The sequence below is a fragment of the Xylocopa sonorina genome, chromosome 3 (genome assembly GCF_050948175.1).
Source record: "Xylocopa sonorina isolate GNS202 chromosome 3, iyXylSono1_principal, whole genome shotgun sequence".
NCBI classification, from domain to species: Eukaryota; Metazoa; Arthropoda; class Insecta; order Hymenoptera; family Apidae; genus Xylocopa; species Xylocopa sonorina.
In genome coordinates this window covers 11298015-11320229 of record NC_135195.1, presented here as the reverse complement: position 1 = coordinate 11320229, position 22215 = coordinate 11298015, and the positions used below count along the sequence as shown (strand labels likewise).

At 42.8% G+C, this 22215-nt stretch overlaps 1 protein-coding gene and 1 long non-coding RNA gene across 5 annotated transcripts in view; one reads left to right on the top strand and one right to left on the bottom strand.

Moving 5' to 3' along the window:
* Window positions 1-22215, top strand: part of LOC143422297 (uncharacterized) — a 346242-nt gene that overhangs the window by 206246 nt on the left and 117781 nt on the right. The gene's annotated exons all lie outside the window — the stretch shown is intronic.
* Window positions 11583-22215, bottom strand: part of LOC143422285 (neurotrimin) — a 264124-nt gene continuing 253491 nt past the window's right edge. For 2 of the 4 annotated variants that reach the window (XM_076892835.1, XM_076892837.1), the window contains exons 6-7: window positions 12682-12850; window positions 11583-11979 (exon numbers count right to left, since the gene is read on the bottom strand). In XM_076892835.1, coding sequence (XP_076748950.1) covers window positions 11888-11979; window positions 12682-12850 — 261 coding nt within the window. In that variant the 3' untranslated portion in view covers window positions 11583-11887. The remainder of the gene's footprint in view (window positions 11980-12681; window positions 12851-22215) is intronic. The other 2 variants (XM_076892836.1, XM_076892838.1) reach the window with 1 other exon arrangement.

Genomic DNA, 22215 nt, shown 5'->3' with positions numbered 1-22215 from the left:
ACTGAAAATTTGAATATTACACTGTGCACCTTTGAAGCCAGATGTAATTCCAGGAAACACGGATAATGTACGGTCGATAATTTATTTCTGATTATAGATACAATATACATCGTAGGCTAGACGAAACACTTATTAAGTATATTTTTAGCCTATCTATGAGTGGTACGGCGTGTCTGAGAACGCAGAAAGAGTCGTCGTTAGATGTAAAACAGATGTGAAAGTCGTTTCTTATATACTTTTTTTTTTTATTTTTATTCAGTGTTGATCGCCGTGCCCTAGATTGGCAGTCGAATGGTATTAACTTAAAAACGTAAAACCGACGTACAAGTGAATCGATCACCCCTTCGATTTGTCATATATTTTTTTTCTTATAGATTTTTTCAATTTTTTTCTTCAAACGCTGCGACGATATCTTATATCGCATTCTCTCGTTACATTTAAGTGTACGGTCGAGTGAATCGATCGAGACCCCGATTAATTGAAGTAATTCGACAGTATTTACACGCTCGCACGCACACACGCTCGCTCGCATTCTCGCTCGTCACACCCTCGCACTCTCGCGCGGCTCACGTCGAATGAACTGGCAGCCGGATGAAATTCATACAACACGGTCGCTCTTTATTCGATTTATTGGCTGTTCAAGGGCGCCTATGTGTACGGAACAGTAGTGGGCCGTTGGTATTGTCACAGCGCTGACGTGAAACTGGAATGCACGCTTCAAAGGCGTGAGTACGTGTCCCCCGTGTTCCCCACCCTGTTAACGAGCGTGTCGCTTCGTAAATCCCTGCTTGGCTAATCGAAATCATTTCATCCCTCTGGGACGAGCGTAAACGCGACGGAAAGGGTGAACGTACAAAGGAACGCACCATGAACACGAACCAATGAAACATACGGAATATAACGGAGAGTTAAGTGTGAAAGGATACGTAAAACAGCCCGTTGGATACATAATTTGGTCAATGTTTTGGCTACGAGTTTGTGACACGGTTTCATCGCAGCTAGCGAAAGGCATTTGAACGGCTATATGGGATGAGTAATTTCGATTAAAATACGACCAGTCTGGTATTGATATTGCGGTCGATTAATCGAGAACAGAATAATACGAGGCCTTTTATTTTTGGTCATACTCAGATGAATCGATGACGCCTGTTTGATAAATTGCGAACGTGCCAGTTTATATAATACTTTTACCAAATTGACGAAGTGGAACTTAAACAGGTATTTATTTCTCACCCCGAAACGAACGGTACCATAGAAGGAATCGCAACCCTCCCCTTGTTACAGTTTCTTCTAACTTTTTACAATCTTTTCAGTCGAGCTTCTTAATCCCGCGAATAAACTTCACTTTCACACGGGACTTTTCACCGCTTACTTACATATTCACAATTAGTCGCTCGTTGGAGAAGCGTCGCGGATCCGAGGTAGAAAGCTCGTCGCTTTAATACCATTTTCATCGCGCGACGATCCATTACTCTCCACGGATCGTGTGAAACTTTTTCCTGGATCGGACGGCTCGACTCGAATCCACCGAGCTCACCTGAGCTTCCTCGTCCATCTCCATCCCTTCTTTTGGCTGGTTTCAGTGCGCGCGAAACGCCCTAACGACTATTTACACACGTCGGTTCTCGTTCGCAGCACGTCGTTCTTTCGCATCTTTCACCCCCGCAGGACGCGGACCGTATGTTTGTCGTACGAACCTGGCACATTTTGCCTGCGGTCTGACAGCAATCGGTGAGACTTAAATCGTGACGCTGACATCAAATTCAATGGCGAGCAGAGAGTCGGAGAGCGATATTTGCGCACTACTCGTGTGTAATAGTCATCCGTCGAAAGTATTCAGACGTTTGTTCAGCTTTGATAGGACGTAATTGGAACGGTAAGATCAATGTATAAAAGCAGAAAATAATTTTGGAGAAATAACGCAAATTGGCTCATAGAAAAGCTACGAACATTTCCTTTACATAGTAAGCGTGACAAATGAAAGAGGGTGCTAGATTTTTATTCACCCCGGCGCCGCGTCACGTCTCGACTATAGAATATTTTTGGCGTTACAACTTCACTTGAAACAGTCGCACGACTTTCCCAATTGTACGGTATAGTTTTGAAAAGGATTTACGACAGACACAATCACAGAGGGATGCCTCCTATCTGCATTCCTTTTACCTTTTTGCGTTCCACCGAGAAAATTCTCTTTTGGTGACTTAAGGCGCTCTTCGTCGCACACTGGCACCCCCACACACGCGCGTGCACACGAGAAGATACGATGGGTACATAGATAAGTATTATGTATATTCACAGTTTTCTCGTTCATTCGTCGAGCATAAAACGCGACACGCCTGCAATTATACATCCAAGTGTCTCTCGCTTTTCCTTTCCTCTTCCTTCTTTCATCCCTTCCCACTTCCCCCTCGTTCGTTTCTTTTTACACTGACTAGGCGATAACGTTACAACGACAGTAATTCTGTGTTACAGTTAATTACGGGTGTATAGTTGATTACGCATATCGATATAATGTGTAGACGTAATTCTTTTACACTCGATTTATCAAACTACCAGAGCTTTTATGTTACATGGTATCGTGATTATACTGCGAGACGACGCACCACATTTATCTTTCCCCGACGTTTTAATAATAGTTGATCACTTTCTTTCCACTCTTAACGTCCGCACGATGTCCACGTTCCTTTGCTCGTCTCCTCTCGTTCAACGATTACGATAATAACTGTCGTCGTTTGGTCAAAATATACATGTACAGCGTATCATACAAAACGAATCGATAGTGCAACGGTTATGCGGTATGTCGTCGTCGTCGTTAGATATTGTCCAAGCGAACTAAACAACTAAACGGTATTTTCATACATATTTACATCCGAGGAAGGTACACTGATCGTTAATCATCGTCGTTGGGTTAGTTTAGGGACTCGTCGATGCGAATTGGCTGAAGTGACGAGAAGGAATTGTTTCGCTTCCCCTGTTTTCAACACTTTCACAGGCGATGCTACTTAACGAAACATATACAAAAATCGACTTATCTTTAGATAGAGCGAGTCATGAAATATTCTTAGTGTCTTAGCGTTTCATTTTATTTCCCTTTTTGTTACATCCCTTCTGTTTACACGAAAGAATTGATAACACTTCAGCGTGGCGTAGAGTACGGTCTTGACGAAGATTCGTGAAATTAGGAAGAGTGTTACACGGCCCGCCGTTGATCTTCACGTTTCACGTATGCGCAAATATCATTTATCGGCGCTTCATTCCTGAACACATTCGACGACTACACTGTTTCGAATTTTTATACAGTCGTTCGCGTATATATTCACCCGGAAACGCGTCCCACATCCCTGTCTCGAGATGATCATCGCGCATCAAAGCGATCGCTCGATCGGTTACGTATTACTCGGTACACATGGTTACGTACAAAATGTTTAGATCTCAGTAAAAACGTGGATTCGTAAACACGGTTAGATTGTATAAGCCTGATTGGACGTTTGAATGGCGTGCAAAGGCGAGTACGACGAGATTCCCGCGGCATTTCGACGCGTTCGAAAACGGCAACGCACCCGACGCATTGTAAACGCACGATAAAATAGGGTAATTCCCCTCGACGCAGCACATACAGATGTTTAACGGATCTTCCGGTTGTTTCTCATTCGATGCACGATACGCCAACTTTATAAAACGGCATGTAGATTTCTCTTGGCCGCCCGCGTGCCGCGGTGAATACTAATCCAAGCTGCAACGACACATTTGGCACACCGCTCTCCCTGATTTACCTATTGAAGCTGCAAACCGAAATATACACGAAAAATACATCCGCGTCCCTGCCTAGATTGTAAGGACGATAAATACATTACCGAGCTCAATACGATTCGTTACTAACTACTTCTTTTTCATTGTGATTGGACACTTTTGTATTTTATTCATATTATTCAGGATTTCTTTCCGCTCACGTATTTGTTAAAATGTTATTTCTGTTGGAGGAGTTCCAATTCACTCGCAGGGTCTCATATCATCGCTTTCTTTATATCTTGTATCATTAATTTTCGAATGTTTTAGCGACAAGCGAGTGAGTTGGCGCAGAGTAAGTAGTTAGATACGTGTATGGTCAGACGTCGAAGATTCTCTTTACGGTAGATCGCAAATAATCACTTCGTCGTGTACGATATCGAATGAGTTCTCGAAGCAACGTTCAATGAGCTTTAATTATAAATCGTGTTTAATTTTCTGTTTCAATTGTACTGGATGTAAAAAAAAAAGAAAGAAACGATCATTAAATCAGTCTGGTATTCGTTATCCTCTGTCGGTCGCGGCTGCAGTACAATAGTCAGTCGACGTCGCTGTACCGGTAGTTTACATTATTTACAATTATTTTCCAGGCCGCGCGACAAAAGACGAATACACATATTTCCTTGCCGGATATATTCATTCCCCGGGAAATAAATGACGCGACGAGCGTGATGCAGGAATGGTCGTTAAGGAACACGAGTGTCATCTTTTTCTTCACAAGCAGACGTCTTCTCATTTTCCTACGTCCCCCTTTTTTTTCCACCTTTACCTACGTCCCCTTTGTGCGATGTAAAACACATTTTCGAATCTTCTCCTCGTTCCGAGCTCACTTTTAATCTGGGTCGCTTACTCTTCGCTTTAACTTTCGTTAAAAAAAGAAGAAAAAAAGAAGAGGGAGAAGAGATGAAAGGGTGAAAGATAAAAAAAGAAAACGGACCGGATGAAAAAAGAAATATTTCGATATTGAATTCAATCGAAATAGGTTACACGCGACATGAATCACTGTCAAAACGTCTCTTCTCGGTGATCGGTATTTTCGCTTCTATTTTCGAGAGGTGATTCCTCTCCACGCTCGCCAATCACGCACACGTCATTCAGTGTTTGATGTAAAAGGTTCTACGGACGTTTACGAAAATAAGTACCCACCGGTATCACGTTAACGAGAAACGATCAATAAAGGCCCTGACACTGGCATTATCTTTGTTTATCCAGGCAATTGTCCTCTCGTATTATTCCCGGTTTCATTTTCATCCGCTCTTTTCGTTCCTCTAAACAAGCGTTTCCCCTAGTATTTATCGCGGACAAAAATAATCGTTATTTTTAGTGTCATCTGCTCAACCAGCGGAATAACAGTCCCGAGCCGTGAACCGTTTCGGTATAATCTGCACCGGTTGCTGGTCCCACGTTCGAGTTGGAAATTAAGCGGACGCAAAGTTTCGGCGCGTTTGTGTATAGCAAGTCGAATGTAAAATTATTCAGACGCTGGTATAATTTTCACTGCCGAGCTCTATATTTCGAGTAAATATTCAATGGGCGACGAAAATGTATTACATTAGAAAGTACTTAAAATTGTATCAAAACCACTTGTTTTCAATCCAATTGAATAGCTAGACAGTTGGGAAGAGAAAGGGGAATAAGGAGAGCAAATAAGAGAGAGACGGTTACGTTGATAATAAAAATCTGACTGTACAAGATATGTGGAAGTTTATATAATTGTAGCCCATCTCTCCGCCCACTGACGGAGATGATTAAAACGTTCGGGTTCGTAATTCAACGGGAATGATCCTATGAATTTTTATTGCAACGCTCGCAAACCGAGACGAATACCGCGAGCTGACCGTCGTTAAATGAAGAAGTCAGAGTTATCTTCCTTTTAGACAGAGGCGTCTTTTCATGGCCGTCTGGTTGTCCTGATTTTCCTTTTCCGCTGTCTCTTCTTTCTCTATGCCATACGTTTCTTTTTTTCATGTATATGTATACAAATAACTGTCTTTTTTATTCACGCGAGGGCGTATTTATATTTTTCCGTGCACAGGTTGAATAACGATGCGTTCGTTACAAAGTTCGACATCAAAGTGTGGAGATTTTCACTGTAACTTCAGCAAAACAGATCTAGATCTCAATTAAAGCAAGTTTCGCAACGTTGGATGTGGGCAGAGGGCAGAGGGTGAATATATCGTGGTAGATATTGTTTCGTTTAACATTCAAGGAAACTATTTCGTTTTCGAATAGATAATGCGGATGATCAAATAGGGAACCAGATGGAAAAATCGATTAAAGATACAAATTTTTTGCAGGGTTTGATCATTACAGTGTCAATGATATCTTTTCACAGCTCTTAGAATCTTCTGCTGTGAAATTTTCGTTGTATGTTATTCCGCTGACATCACTTGATTGATGTCCTCTTTCAGTGTATTCGTTTATAATATTTTAGTTTGCTTTTTGGTAAAGGGAAGATATTGCAAAGTAATAAACGACAGTAGTTTATTAATGTGTGCCAAGTTGATCTAAACTCGCACAATGAATCTAACGCAATGAAGCGAGAATAATGGCGTCTTATCTCAATGTAATATTTTATAATGTCAGAAGGCTTTGTAGTGCATTACGGTGCATTTTATCGCGCTACCATCGTAACGAAGATGTAATTTCGAAGGACATCAATTTTCATAGTCATATATTATCTCCAAATGCGATTAATGAGTACCGACGGTTAACGAGTTTGTCCAGAAATGAAGTACGGTAGCATCGGATGAAATGTTACAGTAATATCAGTGATTCATGGTTATTTCACATTTTTCAACTTTATAAATATTAAATCATAGTAATTTATATCTGTAATTGAAAAATTGCATTTTCTTGAAAATATCGGCCAATTTTCAAAACGAACGTCCGTTTATATTCCATCCGATAGGCGGGTGGAGTAATGGATGATCCATCGCGAAGGGATAGGTCAACGATCAAGCGAGCGATTCCGATCGGTCATCGTTCGATTGTCCATAATCCAACGCGTTTCTCGGAAGATATCGTGGCCCGTAGACACGCGAATTTCTGTGGCGATGCACAGGCACAGCATGCAATGCAGACGCCTTCACCCGACTGTCGAGGGTGGAGGAACCACGGCGCGAACATTATGCGGTGCACCTCGCGTTTAGCTTGATAAATGGCGGCAGAGCACCGGCTAACGCCAGGCATTGTTGCAGCCGCCACCACCGTCTTTGCCCTTGTTCCCTCTGTTTTTCTTTCTCCCATCCCCCGGCCATTCTTTTTTTCTTTCGCCCCGTTTCTATCACGCGCTCATTTTTCCTCGCCACCTTTCTTCGTCCCTTCTTCGCCAGACTGGCCGCAAAAAAATTTGTTTATTTGCTCTTGGAACACTTCTTTTCCTTAGCTTAATTGTCCCAACTAACATTTTTAAGATCCAGGAAACGCGACACTATACACCAGGTAATTGTCTGGAAGAGAGTTTGGGATAAATTAATTAGATCAGTCCGAGAGGAGAATATTTTAACTAAGCAGAGGAGTATTTTTCATCCTTTTCGCGGTGAAATCATCCGATTTTTAAATGGAAAAATCTACCTTGATCACGTATGACTCGAGAGCATACCTTGCGATAGAAAGGGAAAAGAAAAGGGGCGAGAACGCGCCGAAAACCGGGCCGGAAGCAACGATCATTATTTCTCGCGAGGTTCGCGCGATATCGTGAACGCTATATGGAGACGCGATTATTCACGCGGCCAGGAGAGAGCCGTTCTTACGTGTAATCGGGCCATTGTATTACAAGTCGTGGAAAGTTTTTTAATCACGTTCGCCCACTAGTAGATATTACTCGACTACCGTTCCGTCGTTCGAGGCCGCTGATTAAAACATTCACCTGAGTTCCCATAATTTCGTACACGTCTTTTTTCCCGCCATGCGAGTTTTATTAATCGTCACGATTTTAGCGATAATTTTTCGAAGTTTCTTCCAATTTCCTGCTTGGCTGTTATTTAAACCATTACCATAAATTTTGCATAATTACGAGATATAAGAAGAGATTAATTACTGCAATGAAGAGAAGAACAAAAAATGAGGTGTTCATTGGAATATTCATATGTCGCGTCTTACTATCAGGAATTTATCCGAATTACCATGCGCTTGTTTCATCCACGGAGGTATCTACTTACTGTAATTGAATAGGGTAATGATAATACAACAACCGCGTTAGAGGGGTTGTAAGCGAATTGATAATTGGTGCTTTCGTAGTACGAGCTTCGGTGGAAAACCGATTACTGGGCGTTACCAAGGTTTTGTATCAGCTTTAATGACAGAATCGAGCTCCTTTTACCTATTAAACAGCCATTAAATTTAACGCGCTCGCCTCGAGAGTTATTTGCATGGAATTTATTATCCACCCAATCGCGTTACAACCATACTTTGCCGGAGTAGTTTCCTACTTGAAAAGCGGCATTCCCGGTTCATTTTGCATTTCTTTGGGGGCCGACAGTCGATTGTACGTAGCTACGGTCGCGGGAAAAAAGGTCCTGCTAAAAGGTTAATATAAAACGTGTCGAGTATAAATAGTCGAGTAAAAGCGTTCGAGACTTATTATCGGCTCGGATTCCGTGCGTGATCTCTTGTATACGTTCGCGTAAATTGACGGTTAGTTTAATAATTCAATCGGATTAAAACTCTATTTCTCAAACGTTCTTGATGTCAGTACGCGCTTAAGTGATTGATATGTGGCGAGGGAATTGCAGTCTTCTCGGAAGTTGGAATGTTATACTATGTGAGATCACAAGGATAGAGAAACTTGTATTTCCTAGGAATATCGTCGATCGTTGTTGGCAGTAGAAGGGTTAAATTCATTGTTACGTTCATCGTTGAATACCAACGAGCAGCGTTATATAGGGACTAAATGGAATCGAATCGAGAACGCGTAAAATAATTCACTTTATGCGCCCGCATTTATATCGGGAAAATTATCGACCATTTGCTGTAATTAAATTGCTACAGATTCCGGAAACCAAAGCATACTATTTCGGTAATATGTAAACGTTCTGATAGAATTGTGTTTTTAGAAAGGGTTACAAACCATTGTAATTATTAACGACCGGGCAGCGAGCTATACGCGAATTAATATCTTGATAATCTACGAGTGAGCTTAAAAAATTGTTCTTCCCAGTTTTAATTTGTGACCTGCTTCCTATAAAAGTAGACGTCTGCGTGAAATCCGCAGGTCTATTAATAACACTTTTTAAATGGATATAACGTGAAAATGAATAATAAATATAAAATTAGTTTAAAATGTCGGATAATTTTTCATTTCAAAAGCCATTAAAAAAATTCATTTCCTGGATACCAGGATAAACGTTGTTATTCCAGAAATTACCTACTTTCTAGCGCTTGATAATAATTCAGCTTTAATTACAGATTTGAAAAGTCGCTCGAGCGGGGTTTTTCGGTGCGAGCTCTGGCACAAACGAGTTTAAATAAATTTTTATTTTCTACAGAGAGGCAAACGTTGCTGTCTCATGAATGCCGCGCGGATTATGACCGATGTTATACCGAATTCCATTTCGAAGTGGAACTTTTTCTCGACGATGATGAATAGCCGACCTCGTGAAAAGAGCAAATTACAAAAGTTCATTTGACCGCGTGCATCCTCCTCGTTCGCGTTCCGCCAATCGATTAAAGAAATACTGCTCGCGGCAACATTATAACGTATCTTGCACCTCTTACCAACCGAACCTCCGTCTACTTCAGTTTCTTCTCGCCATTTTTCACGATCGCTTTCATTTTCCTCCGTCTCGTTCTCCTCTTTCGACGTTCGAAATGGAGAAGATATTGTTCATTTTCTATGTGGCTGGGAAACTTGTGCTCGCTCGCGTGCGCAATCTTTTCCGAAACAATGAAAACACGCATTTGAGATCTCGAACAGTATCGTAACTAGGTAAGCGTTCTTATTGAGTTTCGAGATAAATCGTTGGGGAACGATCGTCCTGATTGATTGTTAAAAAGAAAAAGAGCAAAATTTGTCTCTGTTTTATATTTTATGAGAAAAATAGGACTCGTACTCTCGTTAAAATTTCATGAATATTCCGCGTTACATTCGATATCCCTGGCAATATCTCAATTTCATTCCGGTTAAATTATTATGATATAAGTTGCGATATCATGGAAGAGTTCCATTAAATGTTATAGCATTTGAAAAATATATCGCATCGTTTTACTTGATAACATATTATCTGTCATGATCGGGTATTGAATTTATTATTCGTCATAGTAAATATGCAGTTAACGAAAAAAATAGCATTTCAGGATTGTTAAACGTCGTATACTTTTGAAACATTATCTCTGTGGATCTATGTAAAAATGTAAATTATTACCATCGTTAACCGGTTTCGTTTTACATTGGGAGCGTGGTGGCCACTATTTTACATCATAATCAAGCGATATTCATATTGTAAAATGGCCACGAGATTTTTCATTTTCTGAATAGATATTGGTAGACGTTTAATTTCGTTTTATATGCATCGTTCGTAATCAATCGATCCACATGAGTTGTTGGCTCGCCATACGGCGTCACTTTATCCATGCAACGTATCGGTCGTCGAAGTAAATGAATCTATTACGATCGAATCACGATAGCGACAAATTAATTAGACCGAGTTGTACAGAAAAGAATCACTTCAAACAAAAAGAATTGCAAGGAATGAAAAGCAGCACAGATGCGTCGGTCAGAAACAAACGAGTGCGAATTTTCGAGAAATCGATCCCTACATGGCTACAATTCCTATCGAGAAACTTTCCGTTGACTTAATTCCCTTAATTCCAGACGGGTTCCGGAAGTGAGCGATTCCGCGCGTGGTACAGGTCAAACGCTCGTCGTTCTCGGTTATTGGTCTTTAACAGCGAGCAACTGGGAAGCCTGTTGGCTGCCAGCGGTGCATGTCGATGCGATACGATTGAAATTACGATTCTCGCGGCGACAATCATTCTTCTTGACGTTCGATGATGACGTATGACGCGACCTGCCATGGAGAACAACTTCGTCTATCGATTCGCATCCCAGTTTTCACTTTCCATCCCCCGCAAATCTCCTTCCGTGCTCGTTCGTGCTGTATCTTCCTCGTGCACGTCCGCATATATCCCGTCAGCGTGGTTGAATAATTTGCGGAGGAAAGGCGATCCTTTGTGCTCTGATCGTCGCCTTTGTCACGATGCATGTTCCGTCCTCTATCCGCCTGTCGAATCACGGTACCGTGCACCGCTCGTTCTCCGACTTTCACCGTCTCAATTTCCGGGTCGCCCCCGCGGCTGCTTCGAGTTTAATTGTTCCGCGATCCCCTGTGCCACGACCGTGTCACTCCCGCGTTGTTACTCGTGACTTACTCCAGAGTATCGTGCGTGCTTGTCCGACATTATGATAGGCTACGATCGAAGCGTCCTGTCGGATGAATAGACACGTTCGAACTTTACGGTTTCGAGTTTCTTCTTTTTTATTTATGGAACTTTGCGGTGAGTCCAGACAGGGTGCTGTTGCGTTTGAAATATAAGAGGTGTTACTGTTCGAAAACATTGCTCTCCGGTGGATACGATCTATTATTCGACGTCGATTGGAAGGTTGCGAAAATGAAAGCGCTCGGAATTAAACTCGCGTTCATTCTGGTGCCAGCTGATCGACTTAACTACTCGCTCGCCAATGTACCCTCGCGGTGTTCCTTGTTCTCGTTTCGTTATTACACTCTTGCTACGCGCAATCATTGTATCAGGCGTCATCGAAACGTTATCGCGTGGTCACTCGTCGTCGTGTTACGACGCTTCCAGGCGTTCCATCCACGCGCATTCACGCGATTGTTCCCTTAATTTCTCGCGTGATTCCCGCTCCAGTTCGCTTCAACGTTACCGTACCCGTACACTTGTTTATCCGTCCACGCGATTACCATCGACGTAACGACGTGTCGTGGTTTGTTCAGTGTGTCACTGCACCACCGTCCCGACTTCCGGTTGCACGTAACGCGCGTACTTTCTTTGAGAGCGCAACGATCTCACAGCGGAAGTGCATAGTTCACAGTCCGTCCACGCGAACGAGGGCAAGGAGCACCGTTTCAGAAGGAAACGGTTAGTAAAGCAGCAGACACAGACAGAGGAGAAGAGAGTAGAGCCTCGGTTGCTTGGCTTGACCACCGTGCTGCATTGCCGCGGGATACTCTCCTGAAACAGAGGACATCACTTAAATTTTCTAAAGGCGCCAATTGCACTAGCGAGTCTAATATCGTCTTGTCCGCTTCGCTACGGATTCTATCCAGTTTTAAACGTAACACGCGTCGAGTATTGGAACAGTCCGTTGGGTATGCTTATGCTAAAATATGCAAGTGCACGCGCTTGTATTTGGTTGCTTCAATTGCACGTTACGTACGAATACGTCGAAGTGCGCAAACGTCAGGCTCGACCCTATTGGTGCTTTACACAGGAGCTCTGTTAATCAACGCAATGAAGAGGATTCATTAATTAAACGCGTGTGTCGAAGCCAGAGCTTCCGTTTCCTCAACAGCCTCACTCCACTCCCTTCATTAAACCTTCCCTGTCTTTGTTTAATATATTTCAATCTTAAATTAATAGCGGGTTGCGCGGATAAAAAGTTCAACGATTACCAGAAGACGCTGGCGATTATTAATTTCCGCCCGCTTTCTGAGCCCACTCGGTAATTATCCGATAAAAAAAACTGCTCGCGGCCATCCGTTCCGTTCCAATTTGATAACGAACCGGCAAAAAGTTTAATTAACCTCCGACCAAATATGTAATACTAGTCCTTCTTGAAAGTCCTAAATTAAAATTTTTTACCATGCTCATATAGTTCACTATATATTTTGGCATCCGTTTAAAGTAGTTAACGATTAAATCGAAATTACTCACCATTGAGTACGTGAACGGTGATCGATTTTGATTGAGCATTGCTGGGATTACAAGTATACCGGCCAGAGTCCGATGGTTTCGCCTCCTGCACCAGCAGGAAGCTCTTGGTTGTGTTACCTTTCTCCGTGACCACGGATACGCCGCCCCTGGTCGGGTCGTAGGTGATTATCTGCAACAAAGATCGGAAGAGGGTGCTTTCAGTCGAGTAACACGAAGACCAATGTCGTATCCTTTATACGGTAAGGCGAAACGAGGGAGGACGATCGGGGATAATCTTCGTGGCAACTTTCGCCCCCCTTTATTCGTCGACTGGAATCTGGAATTGTTGGTCGAGGGACGCGGGAGATAAGCGCTTTCGCAGCTACATTGTGACACCCGTCGCCATTGAGTGATCGTCGGTGGGAGGGAAGGCATTCCTCCACTCCTTGTAAGGGTGATTTATTTCCGGAAGTAAAGCTAATCGAGTCTAAGTTGCCAAGTACGGACGGAAAGATGTCGATGCTCTTACGTGTCAAATATTTGGATAGGGCTGAGAACGTGATTCCCCTTTTTCTTTGAAAATGCTTTATTCGTTGAAAGCTACGGAGAATAGTATTCAAATGCTACGGATCTCTAATTAACCTCTTTCTACACCGCATTTTTTTCATTACGAAAGTGGCACCCACCCGTCGCGCTTTTCCCCACCGTTTTATAAATTCCACCTGGCCGTGTCACGGTTCCGCTTATTGTTACATTTCGACGCCCTCTTTTCTGAAGCGTCTGTGCACATAGATCCAGAGAGGGTAACAGCGAACTATGTGTACATCCGAACCGTGCCACGGCGAGCACAATCGTCGCAGCCCTGCGAACCTAGTGTTTATCCTGTGCCTGTTCCACTCGACGTTCTTCGCGAGTGTCTCTTTAACAGGGCTGACGGGGGTCGACGTTCGCCGCGGCGCGGCGAGGGGATCTTGAAGCGGAGGCTCGGTGTCATCAGAGCCCGAGACGGATTTCTAAATAAATGATACGCAGCTCGAGCCTTCGGTGCTCCGGCTCTTACGTGCCCGTCTTAAGGCCATCTCTTAGGGGAGGATACCCTTTCGCGAAATTTTCTTCTAGCTCGCCTTCGCGGACGTCTTTTTCTCCCCCGCGGCCCGCCGCTCTCATCGTGGAAATTCTCGTAAATAAACGGGTAAAAGCGTCTCGAGTGCATGCACCAGAGTTTTTCATGTTAATGCTTGCGTGACGGCTGCGTCCAAATGGACGTAGAAGATTGTTGGGGCCTTCGAGTGGAACGAAAATGGGTTTACAGCGTAAACGTTATAAGTGGCTGTAACAAATGTTACAACCCTTTTTTTTCCAGCACTTCCGCGGATATTTCTATTAGCCAATTCGTTATGTGTACGCGTATGATCTGGGCGAGAAAAATATATTTTATTCGAATCGGTGGACATTAAACGTTTCGGGTTTCATTTTATCGAGCTGAAACGAGTAATGGAAAAGCAAACAGATGAAAAAAAAAGCTATCATAACCAGCGTGGAAAAAGCTTGAAAGCGATATATCAATACGTATTACACTACATATACATTGGTATGAATATTTTATTTCAACAAACGGTCTGTATGGTAAGCATCTGCAATATTAAGAGAGGCGACAGCCTTTATTTATACTGAATTTCGTTATCTCCAATTGATAGACGCGAAGTATTTATGCGAGAATAGGTTCCGAGAATAGGTTGCGAGAATTAGACTATTTATATTTTCGGTTGGAAAGTGACATTGTGACGTAAAATCCTCTACGACTGTAGTCCTGAATACGATGTGTCTAGCGTTAGTACAGTTTCGACGATCGTAACGAGCACACGTATCGCGAAGTGTTGCACCATTCGTTTTAAAGTTTAAAGGCGCGTTTGATTTTAAATTGAACCAGAAACTTATGTATCCATGATGAAATTAGCGGTAGAGAAAGTGTAAACAGTAGTATCGGGTGTGAGAAATAGAAAAATTCGAGTAATGGACAGTGAATCCGGAAGTAGCAGCGATGACCCACACAAGATTCCGGCAATTCAGAATGTCTTGGTAAATTAATTTGTTAATTTGTATATAAATTGTAGTACATATCAATTTTATATCTAATTACTCTATTAGAGAAATCTGAATATTTGTAATAAATGTTTACTAGAGGGATAAACGAAAGTAGAATCAAATTTGTAATTAAGAAAGGATAGATGTTAAAAATGCTAGGCGATTTAATTATTTCGCTTTACGCCCGTCATTGCTCACGCAAGTGATACAACGTACGATGAATCGGACGAGAAAGTTGTAATCTGCCAGCTCGATAAGCCGGACTCTATTCCTTCCGTTTTCTGTTATCTGGTTCGCGATATAACCCAGAATAATATGCGAAACTTTCACTGGAAAGTACACGGTTAATCTGGGCTTCGTGTACGACGGGCTAATAACGGCCACGCACACGTTTCACGTCTCCACGTTCGTATTCGACGCGATTCCGACGCACACGCCAGCAAACTTTTCCACCGACGAAAAATTGAAATTTCACGATTCTCGTCTGAGTTGTGTCACGTCAAACTTCCACGTTACAATCCACCGACCATTTTCATACATACCGCCCGATTACTTTTTGATCCTGGCATTTAACGTGTTGCGCTGTTCACGTTTCGTTGAATGATTTTTCGTTCAAAAAAACCAGCGACTACGAGGGAAGAAAAATTCGTGAAACAAAAGAAGATTTTGGAATCTGCAGAACTGTCGCTATTCTTTTCACATACCTGAAACTCTTCTCATTCGAGGAATATCGTCGCGAAGCGAGAAGTGTGAAAAAAATACCAAAAAAAAAGGCAAACTCGCTCGGGCACTCGAATAACGTCCAGTCTCTCAACAACGCGAGGAATCTTCCTCGCTTCTCCTCGTGAAATGATCCTTAACCTTTTTCCCTCTTGGTCGCGAGAAAATATCATTTCGAATTCAGTTGCGTGAAAAATAGAACAGTGGTGACTTCGAAAGGACGCTCGAAATCGTTTCTCAGGGTCGAAATAAAGGCGGCATTCGGAAGCTGACGGGAATTCGGCCACGGAACGATCGCGGTACGGTGGAATCAGAATTTTATTGTCTCACGATCGCGAGTCCCCAGATTTCCGCGATCTTTATTTGATGTCAGCGAGCAGGGAACACGACGCGGCTCAACGAACTAGATAATTTCGGTGCATCGCGGAGTTCGTAATTCGGGGAAGTTTTAAGCGCGTGTCGAGTTCGTATGACCCAGAGAGAAGAGAAAATGGAAATGGAAGGAAGCCGTAGCGGAGGTCCTCGTCAGGTTCATTACGCGTTCATAGGAGAAATCGGCGTCCCACGAGAATCCTTGAACGACTCGATGGAACATCTTGGACTCAATGGTCCATCGGAATGGTTTCCAGCCCGCGCGTTACCATTTTTGTCTTATCAGTCTTTCTCTTGTCGCACGATAACGACTCCCTTGTCCCGCGTCTCTCTCCTTGCTTCTTTCTACAGGGTGGGTGACAAAAAAACGCAAATACCATATATGATGTTCAGTAAATGTTAATCGAATACTCAACGTGTGATGTTACAAGAAAAACAAGAGTGTCTCGGTGTGAAATGATATTGAAGTTTATAGTAGGGTTGAAACAGTGAGTTTTAATGGACCCTGCATAGCTACATCTCTCCTTCGACTTACGTCGACTCCCTTCGCTTCTCACAAGTGCCTTTTTCTACTTCACTGTCCTTGTCTGATCTTAATTTATCTACTTCATTAAAATCGATGGCCTTTCGGCTTTGATTGAATCCTTGGTGATCATTCGAACGGTTCTCTTTATTACGTGAAATCGCTGTAGAGTCTCAGGAACCGTGCTACTACTACGTGTTCAATTTATCGTGACAGATACTACGTGCAGAATTAAAGTTACTTCCTCGAGTAACGATGGATGAGCGAGTTATACTTTGAAAGTGACATATCACACGTACATTACTTTATACTTTGTATTATATCGTCAGGTCATTTTTCTCCAAATTTTTCTAGTGCAATTTTCGAGTTTTCGATTTGCAGTGGACGTTGCCATCGTTAATTGGCATTTATTAGCAAATTTTATTACGTATGTAAATCGAGTGTACTCTCAGTTGTAAAAATAGGGATGGTTTCCTTATCTTCCCTCGTACAAATTCCATTTTCAACAAAACATATTTTCCAATTCGTTCCTTTGTCCAATTGTTTCCCCATTTGTTGGGACCAAGCAGATATAGCTGTTCGCTGTTGCAACCGCGAGATTGCCTTTTATTTCGCGATTTCTAGCCAGCCCTGGTCGATTCGTTCGAGGATAAAGGTCGAATAAAAAAAAAAAAAATATAGTGTTTCCGAAAACCGTGATTGCCAGTAATATGGTTATCGACACATAAAATTCTTGTTAGCGTTATTGCGCCGCTGTTCCGATAACGTTCTCTCTTTCAGCTGGAAATTGCCGAATTGAAAAACAGAAAGGAAACCCCTGTAATATCTGAATTAATAATTTTCGTAGAACGTCGAGGAAAATTTAATTCGAAATTATGATGCAACAGCAGCCGGTTGTTCTAAATTTTCCTGCGCTTAAATGGTCGATCGCGCTTTAATGAAGTATCGGACACACCGCTCGCATAATGCCAATAACGCCGCGCGACGTTATGAAAGCAATGTTTATCGAAGCAGACACGTGTCGCGTCTGTGAGATCGGGGTTCCTTTCTTTACGTTTCAAAGGAAATATCGATCGAAGCTACAGTCGTTATGAGACGTTATAAAACATCTTAATTCAACCTTAATTATTCTCAACAACTGGTGAAAGCGTCGACCGAAGGAGAATCGTATCGACAACGATATTGTATTCGCCATCGTCCTTGTTTTCGTCATTTTATTCGTATCAAACCCTGTGAATACGTCGATTTCGTGTGTGAACATTACGCTGTGGTAATAACGCGGTCCACCATGGTGCTTATTTTCAAGCAGGAAGACCAAAATTGGTGTAACATCGTCAGGGGCTGAAAAAAGTCGATGAAACGTGTCCAGCTCTATTCGGAGCGGTCAATGCTGGGAAACAGCGAGCTTTTCGCGGCTGGTCACGCGTGAAGGTAACTCGCATTTTCACCCACCCCCTCTCCATCCCTCGAGGACCGGTTCCCGCAGCTTTTTGCAGATATCCGAGCCTGAAATTGTATCCGACAGGTAAACAGTTGTAAATAAAGCTGGCTGTTGCCGACAACGTCGCGTCTGTTGCGCGAAAGGACATTTTCATTCGTGTTGGTGCGTGTGAGGTGCAAATAAGGTTCCTTTGAAAGCGCGTTGTCGTAGAACAAATATTCTCCATTCTTTTCTTTTCCCCTCCCCCGTTCGCCTTCCTTTTTTCCTCCCTCTGTTTCGTAAATAAGTGTTGGTGGAAGACAAAAAGGAAACATTTAGCAAGCCTGAAGGGTTGTTACACTCGTCGACGTTCTTTGTGTGCGCTGTCAAGAAATCTCTCTACGAATTGTACCTACGCTGCCTTACGGAAGTAACCGGACACTGTTTTCGAGGAGATGCGCTCTCATTAGGAAATTATGTATGTAACGATGAGAGAGTGAAAGAAGAGGAAGAAGAAGCGCGTGTACAGTCTTCCAGTGAAGAGTAAAATTAAAAATAAGTTTCCAGCTTCGCCACGCAAATCCTTCGCGGTATGTTGTTAAACGCAGATAAAGCTTACATTACAGGGGGCTTTGAAAAGTGCCGGATACTCTAAAACCCGTTGATAAAAGTTGCCGGTAGCCGGAATCGAAGGGTGGCGTACTTTCACTGCGTCGGATTAAGTTCCGCGAAGTTCGTCGCAGCGGGGCAACGAAACTTAAGCGATTAACCAAAATCGATTACGACCAGGGGAAAGTTTGTATTACTCCGTCGACCATTCGGTACATGCAATCGTCGCAGTCGTTTGGCATTCGTTGAAATCGTCTGGCTTGTAATTACGTGTCTGGAACACGTTTTACCATTTCAGTCCTTGCATTGCTCGGTAGAACAACGAAGTTGCACATCGTTAAAGAGGATTCTCGTCGAGTACAACTGCTGTTTTGTAAAAAAATCACTGCAAGCACTTGTGTTCGCGAGCTGTCGTCGAGAGTCGAGGGAAAATGAATTTCTACGAAATGATGGGAAATATCGAGGAAAAGGTACGCGTGCAAGGATTAAATCGCGTTGACTGGAGTTATTTTCCCGTATCTTTCGTCGTGAACGAATGAGAGGCACATGTCCAGTGACTGCGCTTTTATTTTTGTCGTAGCAATATCGTGGAGACCGATTTGGCAACGCCTGTGCCTTGCTCTTTTGGCAATCTTCCACGATCGCCACATAAATAAGACGCGATACCGTATCTCTTATAACAATTCCTTAATAGGATTTCATTCAGGTAAACCGATTGGAACGATCGAATCGAATCAATTGGTATGTACATTCCGCGGTAATAACAGTTGCTACCAATTCACAGATCGTAAACATGTTTACTCGAATCGTTATTTGTAGTATCGGAACATTGATTTCGATTTCGAGTAGAACGATTTGCGCTGTATTTGCGCGCAACGGCACATGGGAATTATACGTGGCGACAGAACAATCGACAATTTAAATATTGGAAGAAAAATGGTAGGGAAAATAAAATATTTGACGATCGAGTTAAACCTGTTTATGCTAACGAAGTGTAGCCAGACGAATCGGCAAACATGCTTCCGTGAACAGGACGTGAGCAAATATGAAATTCAAAGCGGAAAAACAAGTCGATTTCTATGTCCTTTGGTCAATACAATCTTCTTCAACTTTTTTATGAACTACACAAATGTTCCCAGGAGGACTGAAGCGCAACCGTTTCGCAAACAATGCGATTTCTAGCTGTACTCTCGTCAACACAGAAATAGGAAACAACATTCTTTCCCTCTGCTTAATTTATTTTACGAGAACTACATAAAGGAAATGTACAGCGGTTTTTCACTTTGCGTCCTGTTTCCTTACGTAAGTTTATCCGAGGAACGAATTACGTCAGCGCGTGGCAAATCGGATCCCCGACACGGGGAGGACCGATCCGAAGGCACACGTTTGGTACCGGTGCAAAACGTGTACCTGGCCAGCGGCACGTGGACGGAACAGAGAGACGCTGTCTCGAAATTCAATCGAAATCAAAGGGAGCGAAGTTTATTGGAGCGCAAGGGGAGACCCCTGCGAGCTCCGTGAATTCCTTGTGGCCAGAAGATATTTCGCGGCACGGATCGATCGATCCATCGACCTTATCATCGAAGGATTGCAATTTCGTCTGGTTACCAACCCTTGGGACGCCTCGAGAAACCCCTACCCGCGCACCCCCTTTCCTTATCGGTTTGCACCCCAGCGCGACGAGTTACGAAACTTTCCCCGATGCGTTTTCCCGTGAAACTTCACCCCATTTCTCTCTGTCGTATGGTGAAGCATTGCATTCGATCGAAATCGTGACTTAGACGGGCGGTGTTCTTGCTTTTTCTCCTCCTGTTTTGGTCTCACGGGATTTATGGACTCCGTATCCGAGGGATCGCGGCCAGGTTAGAGGTAGTTGGGGGACACCAGGGTAATTTTGTCGTTTTAGATCATGTTGAGGTCCGGATTCTTGGATCTCGATGTAGATGCGGGGGTTGAAGCTAATTTATAGTTTTTCTATTCGTAGCATTCAGCGAGGTGTATCTTATTGTTCGGTCAACGTGACTGACGGGGTAAAGACAACAAACCGTCACGCTACGTCACTTTGTTTTATGGAAGATTGTAAATTCTCGAGGCTCCTTGGTCTCGTTTGAATTACGAGCACGGTCAAGTAGGGTTCAGCTGGCCAATGGCGCGCTACGTGCGTTGACCTCATTCCCTGGAACCGGACGCGACGGTTGTACAGTCTTTCATAAAATGAAACGACTTGCGAGATCGTTCGGTTTGTTTCAACGAATGATCCCGTGCAATGAATATAAGAAGTTTGTATAAATATGTCTCTGTGGTGAAGTTATCATTCCGCTCCTCACGGTGAAGTTTCAAATTTCCGCTGAATATTTATTATGTATCTTTTATTTTCATCTGCACGCGATACACCATTTGATACAGATGATAAATGGCAAGAGAAGCGTTGCACAAGAACGAGCAGATAAGTACTAACTGTACAGGTTCGCATAATTGAATTTTCCATAAAGGAATGAATGCGATGTACTTGGCAAAAACGAGGGGTTTACTCTCTCAACTCTTTACCCTCTCAAATATACAGGACAGGAATACGAAAAGTTCACCTTCTGTATAGAATACCAGTGCTGTAGATTTTATATTGTTTGCTATCTCTTTGCCGAAAGTTCATTTTGATTGTTCTACTCCATTATCTCCGTAGTATTCATAGTTTCGTAGAAGTAAGAGACGGTAACGTAGTAGCTTCTCGGGCGTTTCGTCTAACAATAAGCACTTTGAAATTGTAAAAGTACATAACTGAATTCGCTCGTGCCATTTGCAGTCGTGATACATAAAATCGGAGACAGATTCAGGGGAAATTATCCACAACCACTCGTTCACAATACGGGCATGCTGGTACTCGAAAGCTCCGCGATCTTACCTCCAGTCCTTAATTACTTAACTTATCTAGATTTAATTACAAAATCCTACCTTAGCCGTCATTTATACCGAACACCCTATTCCATCGCTCCTCCTTATCTTAACTTCTTTCCAAAACTAATATTAGGTTCATTTCAGGAAACGTATCGCTCCGATCGAACTTAAACTTCCTCGTTATTTTTACGAAACGCGTGTGCTTATCTTCGCGGTACTTCTCCCCTAAAAGCCTGTGATATTCTGCATAAAACCCCGTTTCCGACCGATTCACCAAGTAGAATGTTTTGAGAGCACTCGTACGCATACTTTATTAAGCTCATTAATATCTACCCGATTATTCCTACGAGTTTCGGTAAATACGAGCGAGCTTTGTTAGAATTAGCGTCGGATCTTCCTATCGGTTCGCGCATTACTTTGGTCCCTATTGTCTCATGAACAATTCCAGGTTGTTTGGACTGCGTGCATTAATCACGCGCCGTGGAATTCATCTTGCGGCTCGCTGGGCCTGTTCCTAGCTGTGCTACGATGGTCCCAAGGCTGTTGGTCAGACTTAACGCGCTTAATGGTGTCCCTCTTGTGCCATTATCAGTCGCGGCAATTTCGCGGCTACCAACATCACGATTATCAAAATATATCGGTGCTTCGTTCGCACGGACGCTCCTTCGTAGCCTATTTTTTCAATTTGTTTAGTCGATCAGAAATCATAGAAGTTAAGAGACATAACTTGGATCGAAGAGCGCGTATGCTAAAGATAAACGATTAATCGCCACTGTTATCTATGGTATACGATAGATATTACCACCTTGCATGTGTTTAAAACACTCGTAATTATGAGAAACAATTATGAAAAAAGTAATCTGTCGTCGTCATTTATATTCACGATATGAACGTATTTGCGTTCGAGTCTGTAGAAGTTGAGGAATGAGTTAAT